Source organism: Podarcis raffonei, chromosome 2 (assembly GCF_027172205.1).
Source record: "Podarcis raffonei isolate rPodRaf1 chromosome 2, rPodRaf1.pri, whole genome shotgun sequence".
Lineage (NCBI taxonomy): Eukaryota > Metazoa > Chordata > Lepidosauria > Squamata > Lacertidae > Podarcis > Podarcis raffonei.
Window position 1 is genome coordinate 49,008,250 of NC_070603.1, and position 20,299 is coordinate 49,028,548.

At 41.1% G+C, this 20,299-nt stretch overlaps 1 protein-coding gene across 2 annotated transcripts in view; it reads left to right on the top strand.

The window, feature by feature from the left end:
* Positions 1-20,299, top strand: part of WWC1 (WW and C2 domain containing 1) — a 78,670-nt gene that overhangs the window by 29,287 nt on the left and 29,084 nt on the right. Inside the window, exons 2-9 of one of the 2 annotated variants that reach the window (XM_053376502.1) lie at positions 1,633-1,742; positions 9,621-9,824; positions 11,031-11,107; positions 12,998-13,077; positions 14,117-14,246; positions 15,309-15,455; positions 15,712-15,785; positions 18,778-19,020. In XM_053376502.1, coding sequence (XP_053232477.1) covers positions 1,633-1,742; positions 9,621-9,824; positions 11,031-11,107; positions 12,998-13,077; positions 14,117-14,246; positions 15,309-15,455; positions 15,712-15,785; positions 18,778-19,020 — 1,065 coding nt within the window. The remainder of the gene's footprint in view (positions 1-1,632; positions 1,743-9,620; positions 9,825-11,030; positions 11,108-12,997; positions 13,078-14,116; positions 14,247-15,308; positions 15,456-15,711; positions 15,786-18,777; positions 19,021-20,299) is intronic. The other variant, XM_053376503.1, reaches the window with a different exon arrangement.

Here is a 20,299-nt window from a genome sequence, read left to right on the forward strand (position 1 = left end):
TAATAATCTGTTTTCCTTGCTGTTTCTTCAGCCACCCACCAGCCACAGACTTAAACTTGATTGCTTCCTTCTACCCCGCAGTAACTGATTTGCTTCTTGGATTTGCCAACATCTACTAAAGCACTTGTTAGCACAGACAGCATGCCTATTTTCCTTCTACCTGAGTTTCTCTTTAGTTATTTCTCCAATAGAATACTGTATGAGAAAAGAAAGAGGGCAAAAGGGTTCATTTTAAAGTGGCGTTTTAAAATATTAAAAAACTACCAGCTTAATTATTCATTTCCTTCAGGCTTAAACAAGAGAACAAGTATGCTTCTCTCTGCTGCCTAGGGTTAATTCACATGCATGCTTGCCATAAATCAAATTGCACAAGTTGGCCCAGAGTGGCAGAGCCCTGCTCCACCTCTAGGCTCTGAGATTAGTGCTATTTAAACAGGCATTTCTGGAAGCTGGGACAATCTTGGAGGACAATCTTCAATAAGAATGAATACTGTGTCTAGTTCTTGGCACCACAGTTTAAGAAGCATTGACAAGTTCTTCCTGACATTTAGTTGGAATCTCCTTTCTTGTAACTTGAAGCCATTGGTTTGGGTCCTACCCTCTAGAGATTCTTGGGTAGAAATCATGGGCTTTAAATGTGTGTTGGATGTGCTTTAAATGTCCTATGTGGCTCTAAAACTTTGATACTTGGTCATAAACTCTCTGAGAGAACTCAAAGGCATTTTAGTGTAATCTTAGGTCCTGATTATGAATCAGCAGGATTTGTGACAGGAATATAAGGTGCCACTGTGGAGCTATTAAAGCAGTTTGTAATTGGTGTTATCTAGTAGAATTTTAGCAGTCCTTGAACTTTCAGTGAAATCTATAGGATTTAAAAGTAACTTGGCTGGATTTTTTCATAAATGTTCTTGGTCATAAATGTTGTTGGGTGCTCCTTCCTCTCCTAGTTTAATTGCAGAACTAAGCCAAAAAGTGGAGGCTTGACAATTATACAATTAGTTTAGTTTTCAGAAAAGTGAATTAGTCTGAGTCTTTACAGATTGAAAAATCTCACATGTACGTGAATAATTGAAGAAAGGTGATTTGATTGAGATACCCAATGTTTAGGTTTGTACTTTGCAGTGGTCTAAAACTTTAAGAACATAATTTAGTTTGTCAATTACAATTCTGGGTGTAATACCATACACAGGAATGAAAAAAGTCACATGACACAGTTAATATTCCTCATCTCCTTGTCCTGCATTGCACAGTGTTAATAATTCACACACCATAAATCAAACATAACTTGCTCCTACATGCCTACATATTTTTGAAATAAGACTCCCCCACAGGCAAGCTTGTTCAGTTGTGGGGGCAGAATTTGTTTATAGGAGTTCTCCACGTTCTCTTTCTGAACGAGTACTTCCTGAGCCAGAGCTAGGTCTAGGAACCTTTTTCTAGGAAGAATATTGAAATCTACTTTCTGTCTTGAGTAAGTGGGGAAAGTGAATGAATTTGTAGGTGTGTTGCTAAAAATTAAACCTTTGATGTGCAGAAACCTACCACTCTTCCCTTAATACATTTTAATGAAAGTCTGCCCTACTTTTGGGACAATTTGGTGTGATCTAAATACTGACATGATTTCCATTTCAGGTATACTAAACCACTAACCTTTGCTGACTGCATAAGTGATGAATTACCATTGGGATGGGAAGAAGCATATGACCCCCAGGTTGGAGTCTATTATATCGACCACAACACCCGTAAGTGTTAAATGATTCTGTATGTAATAATAATTCACACATACTATATCCATCTAATAAAATCCATCTGGGCGTCTCATGTTGAGATACATCTGCACCTTGAATTTGCTTGATATCCTAACTCTACCATACACTGATCTCCTGCTTCCAAGTGTCTGGCTGGTCTGATTCTTATTTAGCTAAAGCACGTAACTTTTTGTTGACAAAGCAAAGCATATATATATTAATAAAAACAGAATTGCTATGCTTGTTCATATTCTGTCCTTGTACGTTCCTGATGCACCTTGTGATTGATACAAGGAACATGAATCCTCTCTTGCAGGTATATGGCAGAGGGTCTTTCATTATTACTAATGAGAATTAGAGAAGAAACTACTTACAAGTATTACATATTATAAACATCCCATCTCATCCATTTCTTTCATTGTTTCATTTTTCCTTTTGATTTGGAATTCTGAGGATTCACGTGTTTCTTGAGTATAGGCATAATTTTAGTGACCCCCCAAAAAAAAACATTCAAATTTTTTCTCAGAGTTTGCTGATATATTTAAACATATTGTGTGTGTCAGAATACACATAGGTTAAGTTGTTATTGGCTTACATATAGTTGTTCCTTCTGTTCATAGAGAGGTCTTTGGTCCTGTGGCACCTGGTGCTGGTGGGGGCAGGAGGTGATTTTTGCCGCTCCTCCTACATCCTCCTACACTAGTTTGCATGGTCACCCAAACCCTCCAGAGCACATTGGGGAGGGGCTAACTAAAGGGGGTGGCAAGGGATCAAGCCAGAGCATCCCATGAGTGGAACTCTGCTCACAGGATCTTTGGATTGAAGACATTCTCTTTATTCATACAATTCCTTATTTATTTATGACATTTGTATGGTTACCTCATAACATAAATTGCTATAGAGAAACTTTTCTTGTTGTAAACTTACTGCTTGGGTGTTAGTGCTTAGTGCAGTAGTGTTGAGCAAGGTGTAAATGATTTAAGATTGTCTGTTAATGAAATGTAAACTCATCATACATAGTGCACGGTAGGGTCAGTGAATGTTACCTGGGAGCTGAACTAGATGGAAAGCCCTATTAGTTCTAATACTGATTAGAAGTATCTACTTTGGAAAGTTGTTTGCTATGTATGTGGGCGCCTCTTAAGATATCATAACCAAATTTTGCATGATGGTTCCTGAGATCAGAGATTAGGGTTGTGTCTATATTTCGATACAGTTGGGCGCCATTTTGAATCAAGATGGTGGACTGAACCTTTTAAAAGTGCATTGATTTTAACCGCAATGACATTTTTTTGCTTGTTAGAATTCCCAAGCAGCACTGGATCCAAATGCATATAACAATACCTTGTTACCAGGGGCATAAAGTAGGGCAGGGAGGTGCTGCCAGGGCGATTGCCCCCTGGTGCATTTTTCTGGGGGGCACACTGCCCTCCCTGAGCCTGCTGTGCACCGCTTTGCGAGGCTGGGATCTGATCAAAGTAGTTTAGGGCTGGAGTCACTCTGTTGGCAGTGAGGGATGGACTGGTATATGGTGGGCTCCATTCGCCCTCCATTACCTGCCCCTTCCGGCATGCGTGCGTGCACACTGGGTGCAATGAAAACATGCTATGCCACTATGTTTGTTACTACCAATAACATGCATGCATGTACTTACTAGTATCATTATTTTATTTATACCGTATATTGTCCCAGGATGCAAAGATAAATGCAAGGATAAACCAATAATATAAATAAAACAGAAATAAATTATAGAATCAGAGGGTCTAGATGGAGGCTTCAATAGACACTATCCTTGTCTGATGAATAAAGATCCATGTTTTGGTTTATTATTTGTAACATCCTAGCTCTCCGCACTGGTCCTTGTGAAAAGTTGGTGCACACCCTCCTGAGTGGCTTCTGCAGCATCAGATGCTTTATTGATTAACTATCCCGCTACTTTCAGTTTCCTTTGATGGTCTCCACATAACAGCTTTTGACTGTTTCAGCTGATTGGACAGCCATCCTTTACATAAATGGGCCAACATGAAAACTCATATTGCACCTGTCTAGGTGTTGAAAAAATGCTCTGTTTCATTCTGGAGTACATCTCAACAGGTGCCTTGTCATTGCTCAGTTAGATACCTGCTGCAGTAGAGTGGCTTAGATTCTGAACTATGAACCATAAATACCTGGTTCAAGTCTTGTTTCAGCTGTGAAAAGGTGGCCTTAGAAAAGCTACTTTTTGTTTAACCTCAGTTCTGTATCTGTAGTATATGGTGTTTGAAGCACTTTAGACTGGTCGACAGCTCAGTTCTTTAGCTGTCTACTCAAAGCAAGTCCCACTGAGTTCAGTAGATGTTAAGTCTCAGTTAAATGGCCATACGATTACAGTCAAAACCACTGTGAAAATGCTAGCTGCTGCTAGTTAAATATAAATCTATAAGGCTTAGACAGAAAAATTAAACAGTTGGAAAACCAGAGTCAGATTTCAATTGAAAGAAAAAAAGTTAGTGTTGGCCCATCCCAAAACCTGTAATCCGTTTTGCTGCTAAGATCTACTTTATGTCATGTTATGGAAGTGATAAATTGAAATTTTATTAGTGATACATTGAAATTTTTAAAGTTTTAAATTTAGTGAAGTGAACATAATACGTGCATATTATAAATAGGAAGCCTGGTTTTAAAAATGTTTTTCTGGCACAGATTCCTTCATTCTATTACACAGACCTTTCACTGGCCGAAAATTGTGGTTTATATGGTGCTATCTAAAGCAAAGATAATAAAATGGAACTAAGAACCTAGAATATTCGCCTCCTGACTACATTATTAATGAACATTCTCACGAAGTATTTTTCCCAGGGCTTCATTTTGAAGATATGGGAAGAAGCAAAAATTACTATCTCTTGGCATTTGTCTCTGACGCAAGCAACTGGGTTGTTCTTCAGACTCAAAATAATCTGAGCTTTCTTAAATACTGCACATATTTGGCATTTTGGTTTAAAAGACTTGTATGGCAGACTTGTGAGTGCCCCAGTGGGCCATTCTTCTATAGCTGCTGGACTGAATAAAAGCCAGTGCCTGAGTACTTGCCGAAGATGATAATTTATTTGTTTTTTGAAGTTTAAGGAATACTATAAGCCGTTGTTTTTTCGGATGGCACTGACAGCTCTTTTTTTTGCTGCTGCTGCTCCTCCTCCACTGCCCTTTATGAGGGGTGTGCTCCCCCCACCCCCTCTTTCAAAAGAAAGGAAGGCTCAGTGGCTTCCTCTGGCTAAGAGAGAGCTTTGGAGAATGACTGTCTCCCATGAAAGGAAACTCCTCCTTCCTCCTTTATCCTCTGCAGCACCCACAGCAACGAGTAAACATCGGGCTGCCTGACATGTTTTTTCTGCTTATTGCGTGGTGTGGTATGGGCTAGCTGTATCCTCCATCCACTTCTTTGAAGTTTTGGGGTTAACATTTAGTGGTTTCAGGCTAAGAGCTGCCACACCCACACCCACCCACTCCTATTTGGTTTTTTGGCTGCTTCTGCGGTCTTTACCGTGACTGTTTACAGGGGTTGTCTCTTCAGTTAGGAGCATTTTATTTTTCTTTCAGGCAATATATACTCTCTGGTCTCTGGGAAGAGGGTTTTCTTTTTTTAACTCTCTTTTCTCCTCACCAAACTACAATAATTACATTGTGACATTTTCATTTGTTATTTTAGCAGGTAGTTATCAGCCTGAGTATTTGAGTTCATTTTGAGTCTACACTTGCTGAGTTTGCAATTATTTTTTACACTTGCTTATTTTGAAATTAGTTTTTATCCTATATTTTGTTGCCCCGTTTTCTCTTTGCCTCAGTCCCTTCTTAGTGCACTTAGAAAATCTGACAGTGAATGGTGGAATCTTACGGCTTTTTCCTCCGCAACCCGCTCCAAAAAACATCAAGAAAGCTTTCCTGATTGTCAGAGGTGCAGGAAAACAAGGAACAAAATTTCCCCATTGGAGCTATCCTGTTGCTCCTTCCTCACCCACCTCATCAAGGAAACAGGGATAGGGAAAAGAAAGGAACAACAGATTGTCCCAATCCCATTACTCCTTCCTTCCCCCCATCAAGGAAGCTTTCCTGGTTGTCTGGGGTGGGAGAAAGGAAGAGGCACCACAATCACCCTCTTAGAGAAATCCCTTTGTTAGTTCCTTCCCCGCACCCCAGTAAAGAAATCTTTCTGTCTTTCTGGGTGTGCAGGAAATGAGGGACAGCGTAATAGGTCCATTCGCTGTTTGCGAGCACTTGCTTTGTCCCAGGAGGGGGCTTTTTCCATATGTGTGTTCCACTTATTACGCCACGTGTTTGCACTCGCAAGTGTGCCCCAGAAGAATAGATTTCTGCTGAGAAAGATGGAGAAATGCATTCCTTCGCTTTGTGTGCATGTGTGTGAGAGAGATGCATTTATGGATGGTAAGCGCTTGTGTGGGAGAGGAAGTGGAGCAGCCACCTTGCAAATGCTCCTTGGACAACGACAGCATCAATGTTTGTGGAGAAAAATCCATAGTGTGCTTTCCATCATTTAGGACCAGCCAGTAGAGCATGAGACTCTTAATCTCAGGGTCATGAGTCTGGGTCCCACTTTGGACAAAAGAGTCATGCATTGCAGGGAGTTAGACTAGATGACCCTCATGGTTCCTTCCAACTCTTAAGTTCTGTGATTCCATAAGTACATGCCTTGCTGTGGCAGCCATTTTGTTATGGGACCCTCACAGCACATACACACCAAAAACAACACTAACACTGATATATTAGAGTATTAGATTTAATGAATAAGTTGGTAAATATTATAAGGAAGGAAAAGATTGTAGTATTTGCATTCTGTTTATGGTTTCTGTTATTAATGTTATCTGTTCATTTGTCTACCAAATGCTTCCTGTTTGGAGAAGTCGTAACACTCACCACTGCTTTTCCTTTTTTTCTGACATAGGTTGAGATTGGATGCTGAGCTTGTCAGAAAGAACTACTGTATTTTTCGCTCCACAAGACACACTTTTTTCCTCTTAAAATCTAAGGGGAAATGTCTGTGTGTCTTACGGAGCGAATGTGTGGTCCCTGTGGCTGGGGGGGGGGACCAGGACTTCCCCTGCCAGCCCCACAAGCTCTGGGAGCAGCGGGAAGGCTGCGCACAGCCTGTCCCCTGCTCCCCGAGCTGCTCTTTGGGGCTGGGGGGGGGGAAACCCTGGGCTTCCCCCGCCAGCCCCATAAGCTCTGGGAGCAGCTCCCTGAGCTGCTCTTTGGGGCTGGCGGGGGGGAAACCCGGGCTTCCCCCTCCAGCCCCGACAAAATCCTGAGCAGCTCTGGGGTAGCCAGTGAAGCCTCCGCAGGGCAGTGGGATGAAGGCTTCCTGCTGCCCTGCGGAGGCTTCAAGGGCTACCCCAGAAGCCAGAACAGCTAGAGAGAGCGTTGCACTGCGCTCCCTCTAGCTGTTTTAGCTTCTGCCTTAGCGGCGCAAAGCCTCCGCAGGGCAACAGGGAGCCTTCATCCCGCTGCCCTATGGAGGCTTTGCACGGCTATCCCTGGCTTTTGCGGGAGGTGGGGGAAGGGACAGAGCGAGGCTCTCTCACTTCCCCCACCTCCCACAAAAGCCCCCAAGAGCCGCGCGGAGTGTGTGTGTGGCTCTTGGGGGCTTTTCCCTGAGGAGGGAGAAGGGCAGCCTGTCAGTGAATCCCCCCCCCCAAAGTAGGTGTGCCTTATGGTCAGGTGCACCTTATGGAGCGAAAAATACGGTACTTGGTTCCTCATTCAGAAATTGAGACAAGTCAGCCAGGGATTCTTTGCTTCTGTCTTTCTCTTCAGTGTTCTCTTTCCTCGTCCCCATCCCCTTCCCCAAACTTGTCCATAGCAAAACCATTAATGTTAGAAATGTGAGACAATCCTGGGGTACAGACTGCCAGAAGTTTATACTTGATTATTTACCAAATAAGGTTGAGAAGCTCTGGAAGATGTCAAGTAAGAGGTCCTTGAAAAGGACTAGATTAGAAGTTACAAACTCAAGTTTCAGTGTGTAAAGCGGGAAGATGGGGATTGGGCCCATTTGTTGAAGTGTTGTTCACACCATTGCATTTCTGTGTTTAATAGCATTAACCTGCTGGCATGTACACAGTGTATTCCAGTCAAAATGAGTTGTGCCTGCTTATAGCCATCATACCAGCAGCCTCCAGATGCTGATAAAATTAAATGTTTTGGCTTGTGTCAGTGGCAGGTGACTTTCTGGATCATAGATCATTAAGCACTAAAGAAAACCTTCTGGTTTGCTTGGATCCCTTTAATGGCTGCGTTGCCACAACAGTTTTTACTAAATATTTAAAGGAACGCCTAAATTATGCAGATTAGATTCCTTTGGTATCCTGCAGCCCCTCCATATTAATTATTCATTATGTGGTAACTAGGCATCCTCACTCAAGCATGATTAGTTTAGACAGCCTGAAGCGTTTAACGCTGGCTGAAGAACTGAAACGCCTGTTCCTGGTTTCCAAACAAAAACCTGCACCAGAACAGAGCAAAACACAAGACTTTTCTTTTTCTCAACACTTGATCAGTAACACAAATTCAAATTATTTGCAGTCTCTCATATATTGGTGGCATGGGGCACTTTGCTTACATGACACCCAGGAGCTTCTGTGAATCTCACATGGGGAATAACTAACATTACAAGCCAATTCAATTACTTACCACAGTCTTGGCTGCATTATGTAAAGGTTGTTCTTGTTTCCCTGCCTTTGTCTGTTTCCTGCCAAGTAAAAGCATGAGTAGGCCTAAAAAGAGTTGGCATATGCTGGGTGGTATTCAACTAAGTTTTACACAGGGCATACCCACCAACGTTTCTCCAATGAAAATAGGGATGTCCTGTTCAACAACAGCAACAATTTTATTATTTATACCCTGCCCATCCGACTAGGTTGCACCAACCACTCTTGGCGGCTTCCAACATATATAAAAACACAATTAAACATTAAACATTAACAAACTTCCCTGTACAGGACTGCCTTCATATGTCTTCTAAAGGTTGTAATTTACTTACCTCCTTGGCTCGGGGGTCTCATAACTCCATATCCTCCAACATTTCTCTGATGAAAATAGGGATTTCCTAAGAAAAAGCGGGACATTCCAGGATCAAATTAGAAACCGAGAAAGCTTCTGTAAATTCAGGACTGTCCCTGGAAAATAGGGACACTTGGAGGGTCTGAGAGGGTAGATACATCAAAACCTAGGAACGTGACTTTCAATGGGTCTATTCTGAGTGAAATTTAGTTGAATACCACCTTATGTATCTGTACTGAAGGAACAGGGAAATCCAAATTTCCTTTGTGTCATTTTAGTAAATCCTAAATTGAGATTTGGGAATCACTAACATACTTCATATATGAGTGATGGGAGAGAAGGTCTCTGAAAAGCTTAGTATCAGTAATTTGAAAAATCTTGAGAACAAATTGCATAGGGAGTGATCAGAGAAAGAAGCAAACAGTAAATTTAACTGGTCAAATGCAAGATGTGTTACGTACAGTGCACAATATCTGTCTTGGCTGTTTAGTTTCCCCACTGGTATATTCAAGATTGTTACCAGTTTCCATGGGAGTAACAATACTGTGTTAACAGAAACAAATCTGAAAGGAGGGGCTTCATTGATGCTAAACTGTCCTAGTCCCCTGACAGGGATAAACAAGCTTCTAGAGAGAGGGAAACAGACCTCTGTTTTTAAGGAAGGTGTATGGTATATAAACAATTGCACGCCTTTAGTGGGCAAGTTGGCAGTGTCAGAAATGAGAGATGGTGGAAATGTATGTTCTTGGCTAGATTTGGCTGTGTTTATTTGTTTTAAGTTATCCCTACCCTTTTTAGTAAAGATGTTCACTTGTTTCAAAGAAACTACCCAGATAGAGGATCCTCGAGTGCAATGGCGGCGGGAGCAGGAGCACATGCTGAAGGACTACCTTGTACTGGCACAAGAAGCACTGACTGCTCAGAAGGAGATCTACCAGGTCAAGCAACAAAGGCTTGAACTAGCACAGCAAGAATACCAACAACTTCATGATGTCTGGGAGCACAAACTGGGGTCGCAGACTAGTTGTGAGTTCTTGGTTAGATTTTTGTTCTTTATCCTTGTTCTGCTAGTATGTCATGGAGCTTGGCATCTATAGTGGTACCTCGGGTTATAAACACTTCGGGTTACAGACTCCGCTAACCCAGAAGTAGTACCTCAGGTTGAGAGCTTTGCTTCAGGATGAGAACAGAAATTGCGTGGCGGCAGCGGGAGGCCCCATTAGCTAAAGTGGTATCTCAGGTTAAGAACGGTTTCAGGTTAAGAATGGACCTCCGGAATGAATTAAGTTCTTAACCCGAGGTACCATTGTAATCCTGTCTTACAACCTCCTGTCCCTTGCACCATAGGATCAGTCTGTTGAAAACAAACCTATCTCCTTTAAGCTATACACTAAAAACATTTCATGATCATTGGTGCCTGTAGCCTTTTAAATTTTTTGCATAGCTGAGCTATATTTTGGAATTTTCCGTCTTGCCTTTTGAAGGTTAAGAATTGGAACTGCCTGAAGATATGGGCTACAATCCACAATAACTATCCATGAGAAAAAGAACTTCATAAAAACCTGGAGGTTTTCCTTGTAGCAGCTCCCACTGCCAAGAATTGAGCTGCTGTTCTGTTTTTAAAAGTGACTTTTGAAAGTGCTGGATAGTGGAGACAAATTTCAAAAGAATCAGTTATGCATTATTTCCCTTATTCAAGCGCAAATAACATTAGGTAATACGCATAAACTACCACACATAGTGTCTACATGCATGTAGACTCGCTACTCGTGTCACTGCTGTTCCACATAAATACTATATGACATTAATGTATACAAATAACTTTGATTAGTAGAATCTGTCACAGTGACTTTTGTCAGTAGGAAAGGTTTTACTTTAAATGCTGAAATTCTAAAAACAGAAAACACCTTTAAAATGGAAAGTTAGGATTGGAAGAGCAAGCTGTTACTTCTCAAATCTTGACGTTACATTTTGAGACAAGCTTTCAATTGAAATCACTGCAGATTCCCTTGTTTCCATTTTCTAATACTTTTTGTCCCTCTTTTTCCGGAAACTGCTAGATAGCCAACCCAAAATTTTGTGTTTATTTGCCATTTATTATTATTATTATTATTATTATTATTAACTCAAATGCTTACAAGGGAAATATTGTGATTTGTTCGTATACTTTTCTGTTCCTTCTTTGGTGTGCTTTTAATATTTGTTTTGTTTGTTTGTTTCCTTTTATTGTAGTAGTTTCCAGTTCCTCATCTAGCTCAAAATATGATCCAGAAATTCTTAAAGCGGAAATTGCTACCACAAAATCTAGGGTAAGAGGGGAAAGTGGTGCTTTTAATTCCTTGTAATATAACAACCTGAAATTTCCAATGCTCCAAAGCAGAGGTCTTCAAACATTTTAAACAGGGGGCCAGTTCCCTGTCCCTCAGACACTGTTGGGGGCCTGACTATAGTTTTTAAAAAATATGAACAAATTCCTATGCACACTGCACATATTTTATTTGTGGTGCACAAAAAACAGAAAAAAACAATACAATATTTAAAATGAAGAACGATTTTAATCAACACAAACTTATAAGTATTTCAATGGGAAGTACGGGCCTGCTTTTGGCTAATGAGATGGTCAGTATCACTAATGCTCGTCCCTACAACCCAGCCTATACATGGACCTCCCTCACTCCCATGGCCCAGTCTACATGCAGGCCTTCCATGCCCCCATCCCCACAACCCAGCCTATACATACGTCTGCCTGCACACGCCCTCATCCCCACAACCCAGCTTATATATGTCTCCTAACCCCCTTCCCCATGACCCAGCCTATGTATGCGCTTCCCTAACCCAGAAACCAACGACCCAGCCTGCACCCGTGTCTTCTTTAGCCCCATCCTCACGACCCAACTTGCTGTGTGTCTCCCTAACCCCTATTCACACACCGCCCAGCTTGCACACCTGTCCTCCAACCCCAAATCCCCACACGCCAGCCTGCCTGCGTCTCCCTACTCCCAATCCCCACAGCCTGCTTGCATGTCGCCCATCCCCACGACTCACTGCGGCCTTTTACAAAAGTAGCCTCTCCTCGTGCACTTTCTTGGGACGACCATGGCCCCTGACCTGCACCGACCTGAAGGGCAGTGGGAGACAAGGAGCATGCACCGGAGGGGTGGCGATTGGGAGAGCAAAGTTGCCCAGAAGGATGCGGCTGGCGAGCGATCCTGCGCACACTTCGCCAACTAGGCTGCCGCCACTGCGTGGTCCCTTCCACAGCTGTGCCCGCCAAGCCCGCTCACCAGCAAGGTCCTGAGTCTCCCGTGTGGCTCCTGCTCGCCTTCCTCGGGCAAGCCACATGCCCCTCGGAGCAAGTTTCAGACCAGCTGGGTGAGAGGGAGAGAGGGAGGGACCTGGAGAGACAGGAAGGGGAGCTCTTCCTTTGGAAGGAAGGGGAGGGGGATGCACGACGGAAGGCGAACCAAACCTGCGGCTGAGGCCAGTGAGCTTCCCTCCAGGTGTCCGTCCTCCAGCAGTTCTGGGCATCTTCCTCTCACAACCCCGGGTGGGCCGGATTCAGGACCCTGGCGGGCCGGATGCGGCCCACGGGCTGTAGTTTGAGGACCCCTGCTCCAAAGCATGGCTTAGTGAGAATGTGCTGGTGGTTGTGCTACTTACTGTGCAGGGCTAAGCCATGGTTTGGTGATGTATGAACCAGGCCAATGCAAAGTGTCCATTACAAAATAACAACAACATTTTTATTTTTATTGATTACATATATCACATACATGTGTCCAAGAGAAGAGTCAGCAAAATAGAAACAAATTTGAACCAAATCAAAACAAGAAGTGAATGAAAGGAAGGCAAAGTGCAAAACAAAGACCTTTGCTTCATGGCCATAATCCTACAATTTAGTTTTCCTCAATTTATAATTGCATTTACAAAAACATTAATAACTGTTTTCTTCCAACCTTAAAAGATGGTAAAACCATAACAATTGTTAGTAGAGAGATTGTTCCATATACACTATCAATTCATTTAACTTTTTCCAAAGGTTTGCAGCACTTATTTGGTTTACCTCACTTGGTATTAAATTAAACTCATTTTCTGTGAAAGTCGAGAAATGTTTTAGGGGTTTTAAAGTAAAGTTCTGAATAAAGTAGTGGAAAATATTTGTTAAAGTAACAAAATACTTTGCTCTGTTCACATTTCAACAGGTTAATAAACTGAAGAGAGAAGTTGCCCACATGAGACAGGAACTACAGTATAAGGAAATTGGTTTCCAAACGTTGAAGAAGTAAGTTAATTATCTTCACCTGCTACCATTTTTAATTTATATCTAGTTGGGTAGTGTAATGATTTGACTTAGTCTGAACCTGGGCTTGTGATTTTTGCTCTCTCCAGACTCCCCACGAGCTTGTAACCAAGATTTATCCTATAGTTTGCCGTTCATGGTTTAATTTGATACTTCCCCTTTTTTTCCTTTATGAAAACAGACGTAAGTTAACTTCCCCAGGGAAGTTCCCCTGGAGCCTTCATTACACACCTTTAGGCTCCAGGCAAAAATGTTCCTTTTTAACCAGGCCTTTGGTTGATCTTATTGACATCCAACACCCTTTTAGAATGTGGCTTTTGTGGGGGGGGGGCGTTATTGGGTTATTGCTTTTGGATTGATTTTACATGTTGTGGTCTTGTTGTGAACCACCCTGAGACCTCGGGGTATAGGGCTGTGTATAAGTTGAAAGTTGAATAAATAAATAATAAACATTAACTTATTCTTCAGCCAAAAGGCTTCCAGAGCGGTTTACAAATATCAGTAATAACACAGCCGCTGCCGTTTCTGGAATCTTAAATTCAAATTTTTCATTAAGTTGGAGACAGATAATAAATCCCATTGGTGGGGATTTTGAGCAGGGTACAGCACCAGTAGCTAAAAAATCACTTTTTAACCCCCACCCCCTGAAACAAGATTCATAAAGCAAAGTCCCTTGTCTTTAGGAGCCAGTGTGGTGTAGTGGTTAAGAGTGGTAGTCTCATAATCTGGGGAACCGGGTTCGCGTCTCCACTCCTCCACATGCAGCTGCTGGGTGACCTTGGGCCAGTCACACTTCTCTGAAGTCTCTCAGCCCCACTCACCTCACAGAGTGTTTATTGTGGGGGAGGAAGGGAAAGGAGAATGTTAGCCACTTTGAGACTCCTGAAGGGGAGTGAAAGGCGGGATATCAAATCCAAACTCCTCCTCTTCTTCTCCTTCTTCTTCTTCTTCTTTAGAGCTAACTAGTCTTGTTTTTCCTCTTAATAACTGTTTCTCTTCTATTTTTTACATCATCTTGAAGAATTGATATGAAAATGGCTGATACCCAAGGTGGATATAAACTTGATGAGGCACAAGCTATCTTAAGTGAAATGAAAGCTATTAAGAAGGCCATCACTTCAGGAGAGAAAGAAAAACAAGATCTCATTATGGTATGAAATTGACTGGGTGAACTCCTCTGCTAGGCAGATCTCAAACTACCATTACAGCGACTCTGTTTCCATAACTACAAAAACAGAAATGCTTGTATGCTACTGACACATCAACTTAAATTATCAGTACAAGATCATTGTTTAAAAATCAAGGCAATCTCTTTACACTAGACTTTCTGTCTCTCCTACCCCCACCTCTGTAACTATGTTTTAATGCATGGGTAGGCAAACTAAGGCCCGGGGGCCAGATCCGGCCCAATCGCCTTCTAAATCTGGCCTGCGGACAGTCCAGGAATCAACGTATTTTTACATGAATAGAATGTGTGCTTTTATTTAAAATGCATCTCTGGGTTATTTGTGAGGCATAGGAATTCGTTCATTATTATTATTTTTTGAAAATAGAGTCCAGCCCCCCACAAGGTCTGAGGGACAGTGGACTGGCCTCCTGCTGAAAAAGTTTGCTGACCCCTGATTTAATGTGATGTGTAACTGGGCCTATGCCTTTTCACATTATCCTGATTTATACATAATCCTAATCATTGTTTATTAATATATGATTTATTAAACATTGAGTTAGCATTACATGTGAACCCAGTTCAATAGCTCACTTGTGTTTTATTAACTATATTCAAAATGTTGCTCATTCAACAAGATTTGTAGTTAGTCTATAAACCTTAGAGAACCTTAACTATTGCTTTGTGTTGTGTATGAATCCAAACCTCCTCCTTAACCATGGTTAAGGAGCCATCATCACCCAAAAGCTAAAGAACCATGAGTGAAGAGCGCCAAAAATTTCAAACTGTTGTCAAGGCTCAGCAACTTTTGCTGGTGCTTTTAGCTATTCTGTGACATAATAAACCAGGTAGTCTTCTGCCAGACACTTCAGTTCATTAATAGTTAACGTTAACGATGGTTTAGAGAAAGTTATTGGTGAACCAGACCATCAGTTGATAAGGGACTGATACCCCCTCACAATGTCAATTCAGTCTTAAATTTCTCCTTCAAAGCACCAGGGCAGCACTGAGGCAATAATAAGATGACTTTGATTTTTTCTTGTTCCAGAACCTTGCCAGATTGACAGCTAATTTTGTGACAGACAGAGGATCACATTCAAACTTGTGGGCCAGCAATATATCCTTGGAAGACTCCAGTTTCCCGTTGTCTAAGCAGTATCTCGATGCTGGTTCCCAAACTGATGTTTCTGGAAATGTATGTAAAATCTAAAATACTGTGTGAGCTTCTCTTAGTCTTGTATCCCATCTTAGCTATTAAATAATGTTTTGTGGGGACCTAGTGTTTGAACCACTGCTTTGTAAAATTTTATGGAAAAGATTTATGGCATATGTGTTATTTCTTAATCTTTGGATGCATATGTTGAGCTTTGGCTCTGACTCATGTCAACATGCTTAATCTACAAAGGGGAAAATGTGTCAACACCCTTTAACTTTACTATTTGCTTCTTTAGTTTATTGTGAACACGAATAATCAATTGGCTGAGAAGGTGAGACTGCGCCTCCAATATGAAGATGCTAAGCGAAAGTAAGTGGACCTTCCCCTACTGCTATTGACAATAAGCACTTAAATCCATAGTGCAAACAAACAGACGTTTTTTAAGAGGACAAGTATGTTTAAACAGTACACATTTAGAACGTAACATGAGGATGAATTTGTTTCTTTACAGACAGACTTCTGTCAAATATTTCTCAGAGGACTTTTCCTTTTCATGTGGAACTAATGTGCTTTTGGATCAGAATAAGTGATGATCCTATAAACTTTTATTACAGTTGTTTAAAACTTTTTATATAGTGTTTGGTTGTCAAAGACTGGTTACTAGTTTTAACTCTCATTTTGGCAGCTTACTGTGAAGGGTGAAGGTACAAACCATTGCCACTGTTGGTTTTATTCTAGAGTTAGGGAACATCTTGCAGCAGCCAAATTTGAGATATTGCAAGAACCTAAAAACAGTTCTAGATTTTATGAAATGCTCATTCTGTTCCCACTATGAGAATTGAGCAAACAAGACCTATAGTTCAGTAATAAGCCAAAGATTATAAATAAGTCAGTAGGTGTTGCAAGCAACCCATGGTCAATTTTTCTGAAGCTGCCTCAGACTTACACCAGTGTGCAATCACTTCCTGGTTTGTTTTCTCCTCCTCGGTTGCTATGCATAGCATCTGAGAAAAAGAGACCCTTTCTTCCCTCTTTCCTTTGTCTAGAGCAGGGGTTGTCAACCTGGTCCTTACCACCCACTAGTGGGCGTTTCAGGATTCTAGGTGGGCAGTAGGGGGTTCTACAGCACAAGCTGAATCCTCCTTCCATGAAGCACTGGTGGGGGGTAAGGAATTTTTATCATCAAGAAAGATGCATTAGTGGGCAGTAGGTATAAAAAGGTTGGCTACCCCTGGTCTAGAGAAAGACTCAGAGCCTGTTGAAGGATTGTGTCTCTTTGGAAGAAAGATAATGCAAATGGGGGGGGGGTAGTCTGAATTAATGTGCCCAAGTTGTTCCTTTAAATTCTTTGGTGACTTTAGTCCTATTCAGGGGATAGCAAAACATGAATAATAAGGTATTGGATTCCTGTTATTAGGTAGTCTGTGTTGCCAGAATAGACAACTGTTTTGGTACAGTACCAAAGGTATGCCCATGGGTATGTCCTGAAGGCACATGAGGCCCCCACTTGCTGAAGCTAAGCATGTCTGGGTTCGGTCAGTACTTGGGTAAGTCATCACTCAGAAACCGCACACGTCGCCTTTGGTTCAATGATAGAAGAAAGGCAGGGCATGTATCTATATATGAAAATAAATAAATAAATAAATAAAAACACAGTGAGGTTGCTGTGCCTGTCATAATGACCATACGTATAAAAATGGCATTTAAAACTTTCATTTATTCTTTAGAGAAATATTTATATACCACTTTTTGATCCCCAAAGTTGTCCTCAAGGGTCTCAAAGTTGGCTTGCGTTATTAAAATTAAACAAAGGTATAGAACCACAGAGCATTAAAAAAACCTCAAGCTTAAAACAAGGGACTTTGTGAGGGCATTTTCTTAGTTTTGTTTCCACAAAAAACGTACTCCTGCTTCAGATACCATGTTCCTCTTCAATTAAATCCCAGTTACTTTTAAAATAAATTTCTTATTCATTACTAGAGTATGAATTCAGGTTAAGACTCCTGAGATGTGCATCCATTTTTAAATTTATTTATTTATTTATTTATTTATGAAATGTCATGTTACATCTGTAGTGGATTCAGATAAGGCTTGGTCCCACTGAAATGTTTGATTATGCTAAAGCACTGTTTGCTTCCTATTCTGATGATGTCAGATGCCCATATTTCATTAATTAGTGTAAAAATGGTTGAAAACCGATATTGTTCAGCTGCAAGTCATTGGCCTAAATCTAGGAAATCAGGAAATCAGACTCTGCCTATCGCTTCAATTCCCAATCCTTTAATTTGTAGTAACAATGTAGTAAGAATAAGAATGAAAATAGCAAGGATTGGCATAATGCAAATGATAAAGAACCTTGCATATGAAAGTGTGCAATGCGATTTTTATTTAAGCAAACTTAAGTAAAAGACTGAACTGTCTTTTCCTCCATTTGTTATGAGCCATAGGAACAAAAATTGATTTGGTGCCTGACATCCTACAATCCCCATTGACAAAATCCCCATTGACAAAACTTCCTGGTAATGCTGATATGAGCGTTACAAGGTATTAATGATTAAGCTAAAATTCCCTATCAGTGAATGCTGAACAGGTAGAATCATGGCTTTCTTTCAAGTGAAAATTGCAAAGTGAAAATTAGAGGGAGAGAATGATGCCAGATTTATAAGATGGCTTGTTTACTTTCATAAGAAGAAGAAGAGTTTGGATTTGATATCCCGCTTTATCACTACCCAAAGGAGTCTCAAAGCAGCTAACAATCTCCTTTCCCTTCCTTCCCTACTGTGTAGGATGCATAGAATGCTGTTTTATTTTTGAAGGTGGAAAGTATTCCACCTTAAGAACAAATCTGACCTCTTACCATATCCATGCTGATAGTTGACAGAAGTTATCAAATTACAGTTGAGCAATCCTCTTAGAACACACTCTTTATAAATTCACAGTGGAATTCACAGATTAGGAACTAATGCCAATGCTAATTCATCAGTGGAGCACAATGTTGGGCTTAACCAGGCAGCTGAACATTAAAATAGCTGCAAAGAAGGCTTCAGTGCAGCTTGAATGGATTTCTATTAATTATAGAATTTAAATTAATTAAGCAGCAACTTCCCTGCTATGGGAACAAGCTCAATCATTTATTATTTAAAAAATAAGTGTCCTGAAATAATGGGTTCTGTGCTTTGACACGCCATCTTATATCACTAGATTAGGACACAATTTATATACGATTGGTGAGATTTGATAAATTGTGGTGTTCAGTACTGATCTAGTTGAATATGCAAGAGAGCCCAACAGGAAGGTTTTTCTGAGATTGCTGGAACATATGTGCCATATGCAAACTTAATTGTTTTCCTTCGTCCTATAGAATAGCAAATTTGAAAATACAGTTGGCTAAATTGGATAGTGAGGCCTGGCCTGGTGTGCTGGATTCTGAACGAGACCGATTAATGTTAATCAATGAGAAGGAGGAACTTCTAAAGGAAATGAGGTTCATTAGCCCTAGGAAGTGGACTCAGGGTGAAGTGGAAAGACTGGAGATGGAAAGAAAACGTCTAGAAGAAGATCTTCAGACTGCAAGAGATACGCAAAGCAAAGCTTTAACAGAAAGGTACATTTAACATATTTACTTTGTTTAAATAGTAAAAATTGATTATTTTCTTCTGTTCTTGTGGACTAGAAAATTCATTACAGACACTTGCATCTAATAAAACTGTTACAGGTGCTTGCATCGGAGTGTAATTTAATTGCATTTGTTACAGTCTTTTGTTTTGTTTACTTTATCTATACCTATAATAAAAATGTAAGAATGTCATCGCACTGCAATTCACTTAGCCACAGGCAGGTGATGTTGCAAACCACAGTGTGTTAACAGCCCTGGGTTTGCTGCTGGACCATTGAAGCAGCTTCAGAGGGCAGTTGCGGATGATACAGGCAAGCTTCAGAGAATGAGTCATGAAAGGCTGGGGCAACTCCTCAACAGTTGTCCTGCTCTGCTGCTGCTGTTGCCACTGACCACCTTGCTGAAGACACCCTTTAAGCCTTCTTCCATGAGTGGGACTGTTGCTGAGAAGGTGTCCTGGCCTCTCATGACTCTTCCTCCATGACTTGCCTAGGCTCTTCACTGCCGCCTTGCGACTCCTCACAGGAGAAGGTCTAACGAGAGTGGAGGCTTCCTCCGTGACTCACCTGCATGAATTAACTGCCACTTTTGGTCTCCTTTCTGTGGTGTTTTTCTTGTTGGGTTGACTATTCATCTCACTTGGTTGTGAGCTGAGGTTCCCCACCCCTGGCCTATGCAAACCTTCAGGCAGGACCTGAGTGCAGGACTTGAGTGCTGGTTCCCAACAACTGGTATTCAGAGCCCTCTGGCAGTGGAAGTACTACCATAATGGCTAGTATCCAGTGATAGCCTTCTCTTCCCATAAGTTTGTCTTAACCTCCTTTTTAAAGTTGCCTAAGTTGGTGGATAATACAGTATCATTTGACAGCAAATTCCACAGTTTAATTATGTGTGGTGTGAATAAGTTCTATTCGTCTGTCCCAGGTTTTCTTGTATTTGACTTCTTCGTATGATTTAAGAGAGTGAGAATACTAAAACCTGGGGTTTACCAGCCAAAATCTTGGTTCTGGTCTCTAGTCACTTAAGATATCAGTTGACATAAGTGACATTCTTCCTGACATTTGTTTCAACCTTGGAATGAACAGGCATGAGATGGCAAAAAGTGTCATCTCATGGTGTGAATCTCTATAAAGTTGATGTGTTCAGCTGCTGCATTCAACATCAGTATCCCCAATAAACACGGAAATTGATATGGAAATGGGGCTTTCTTGTGCTGTCTTACTTGGATATTTAGGCAGAAGCAAGCCTCACATCTCCAAAGAAACAT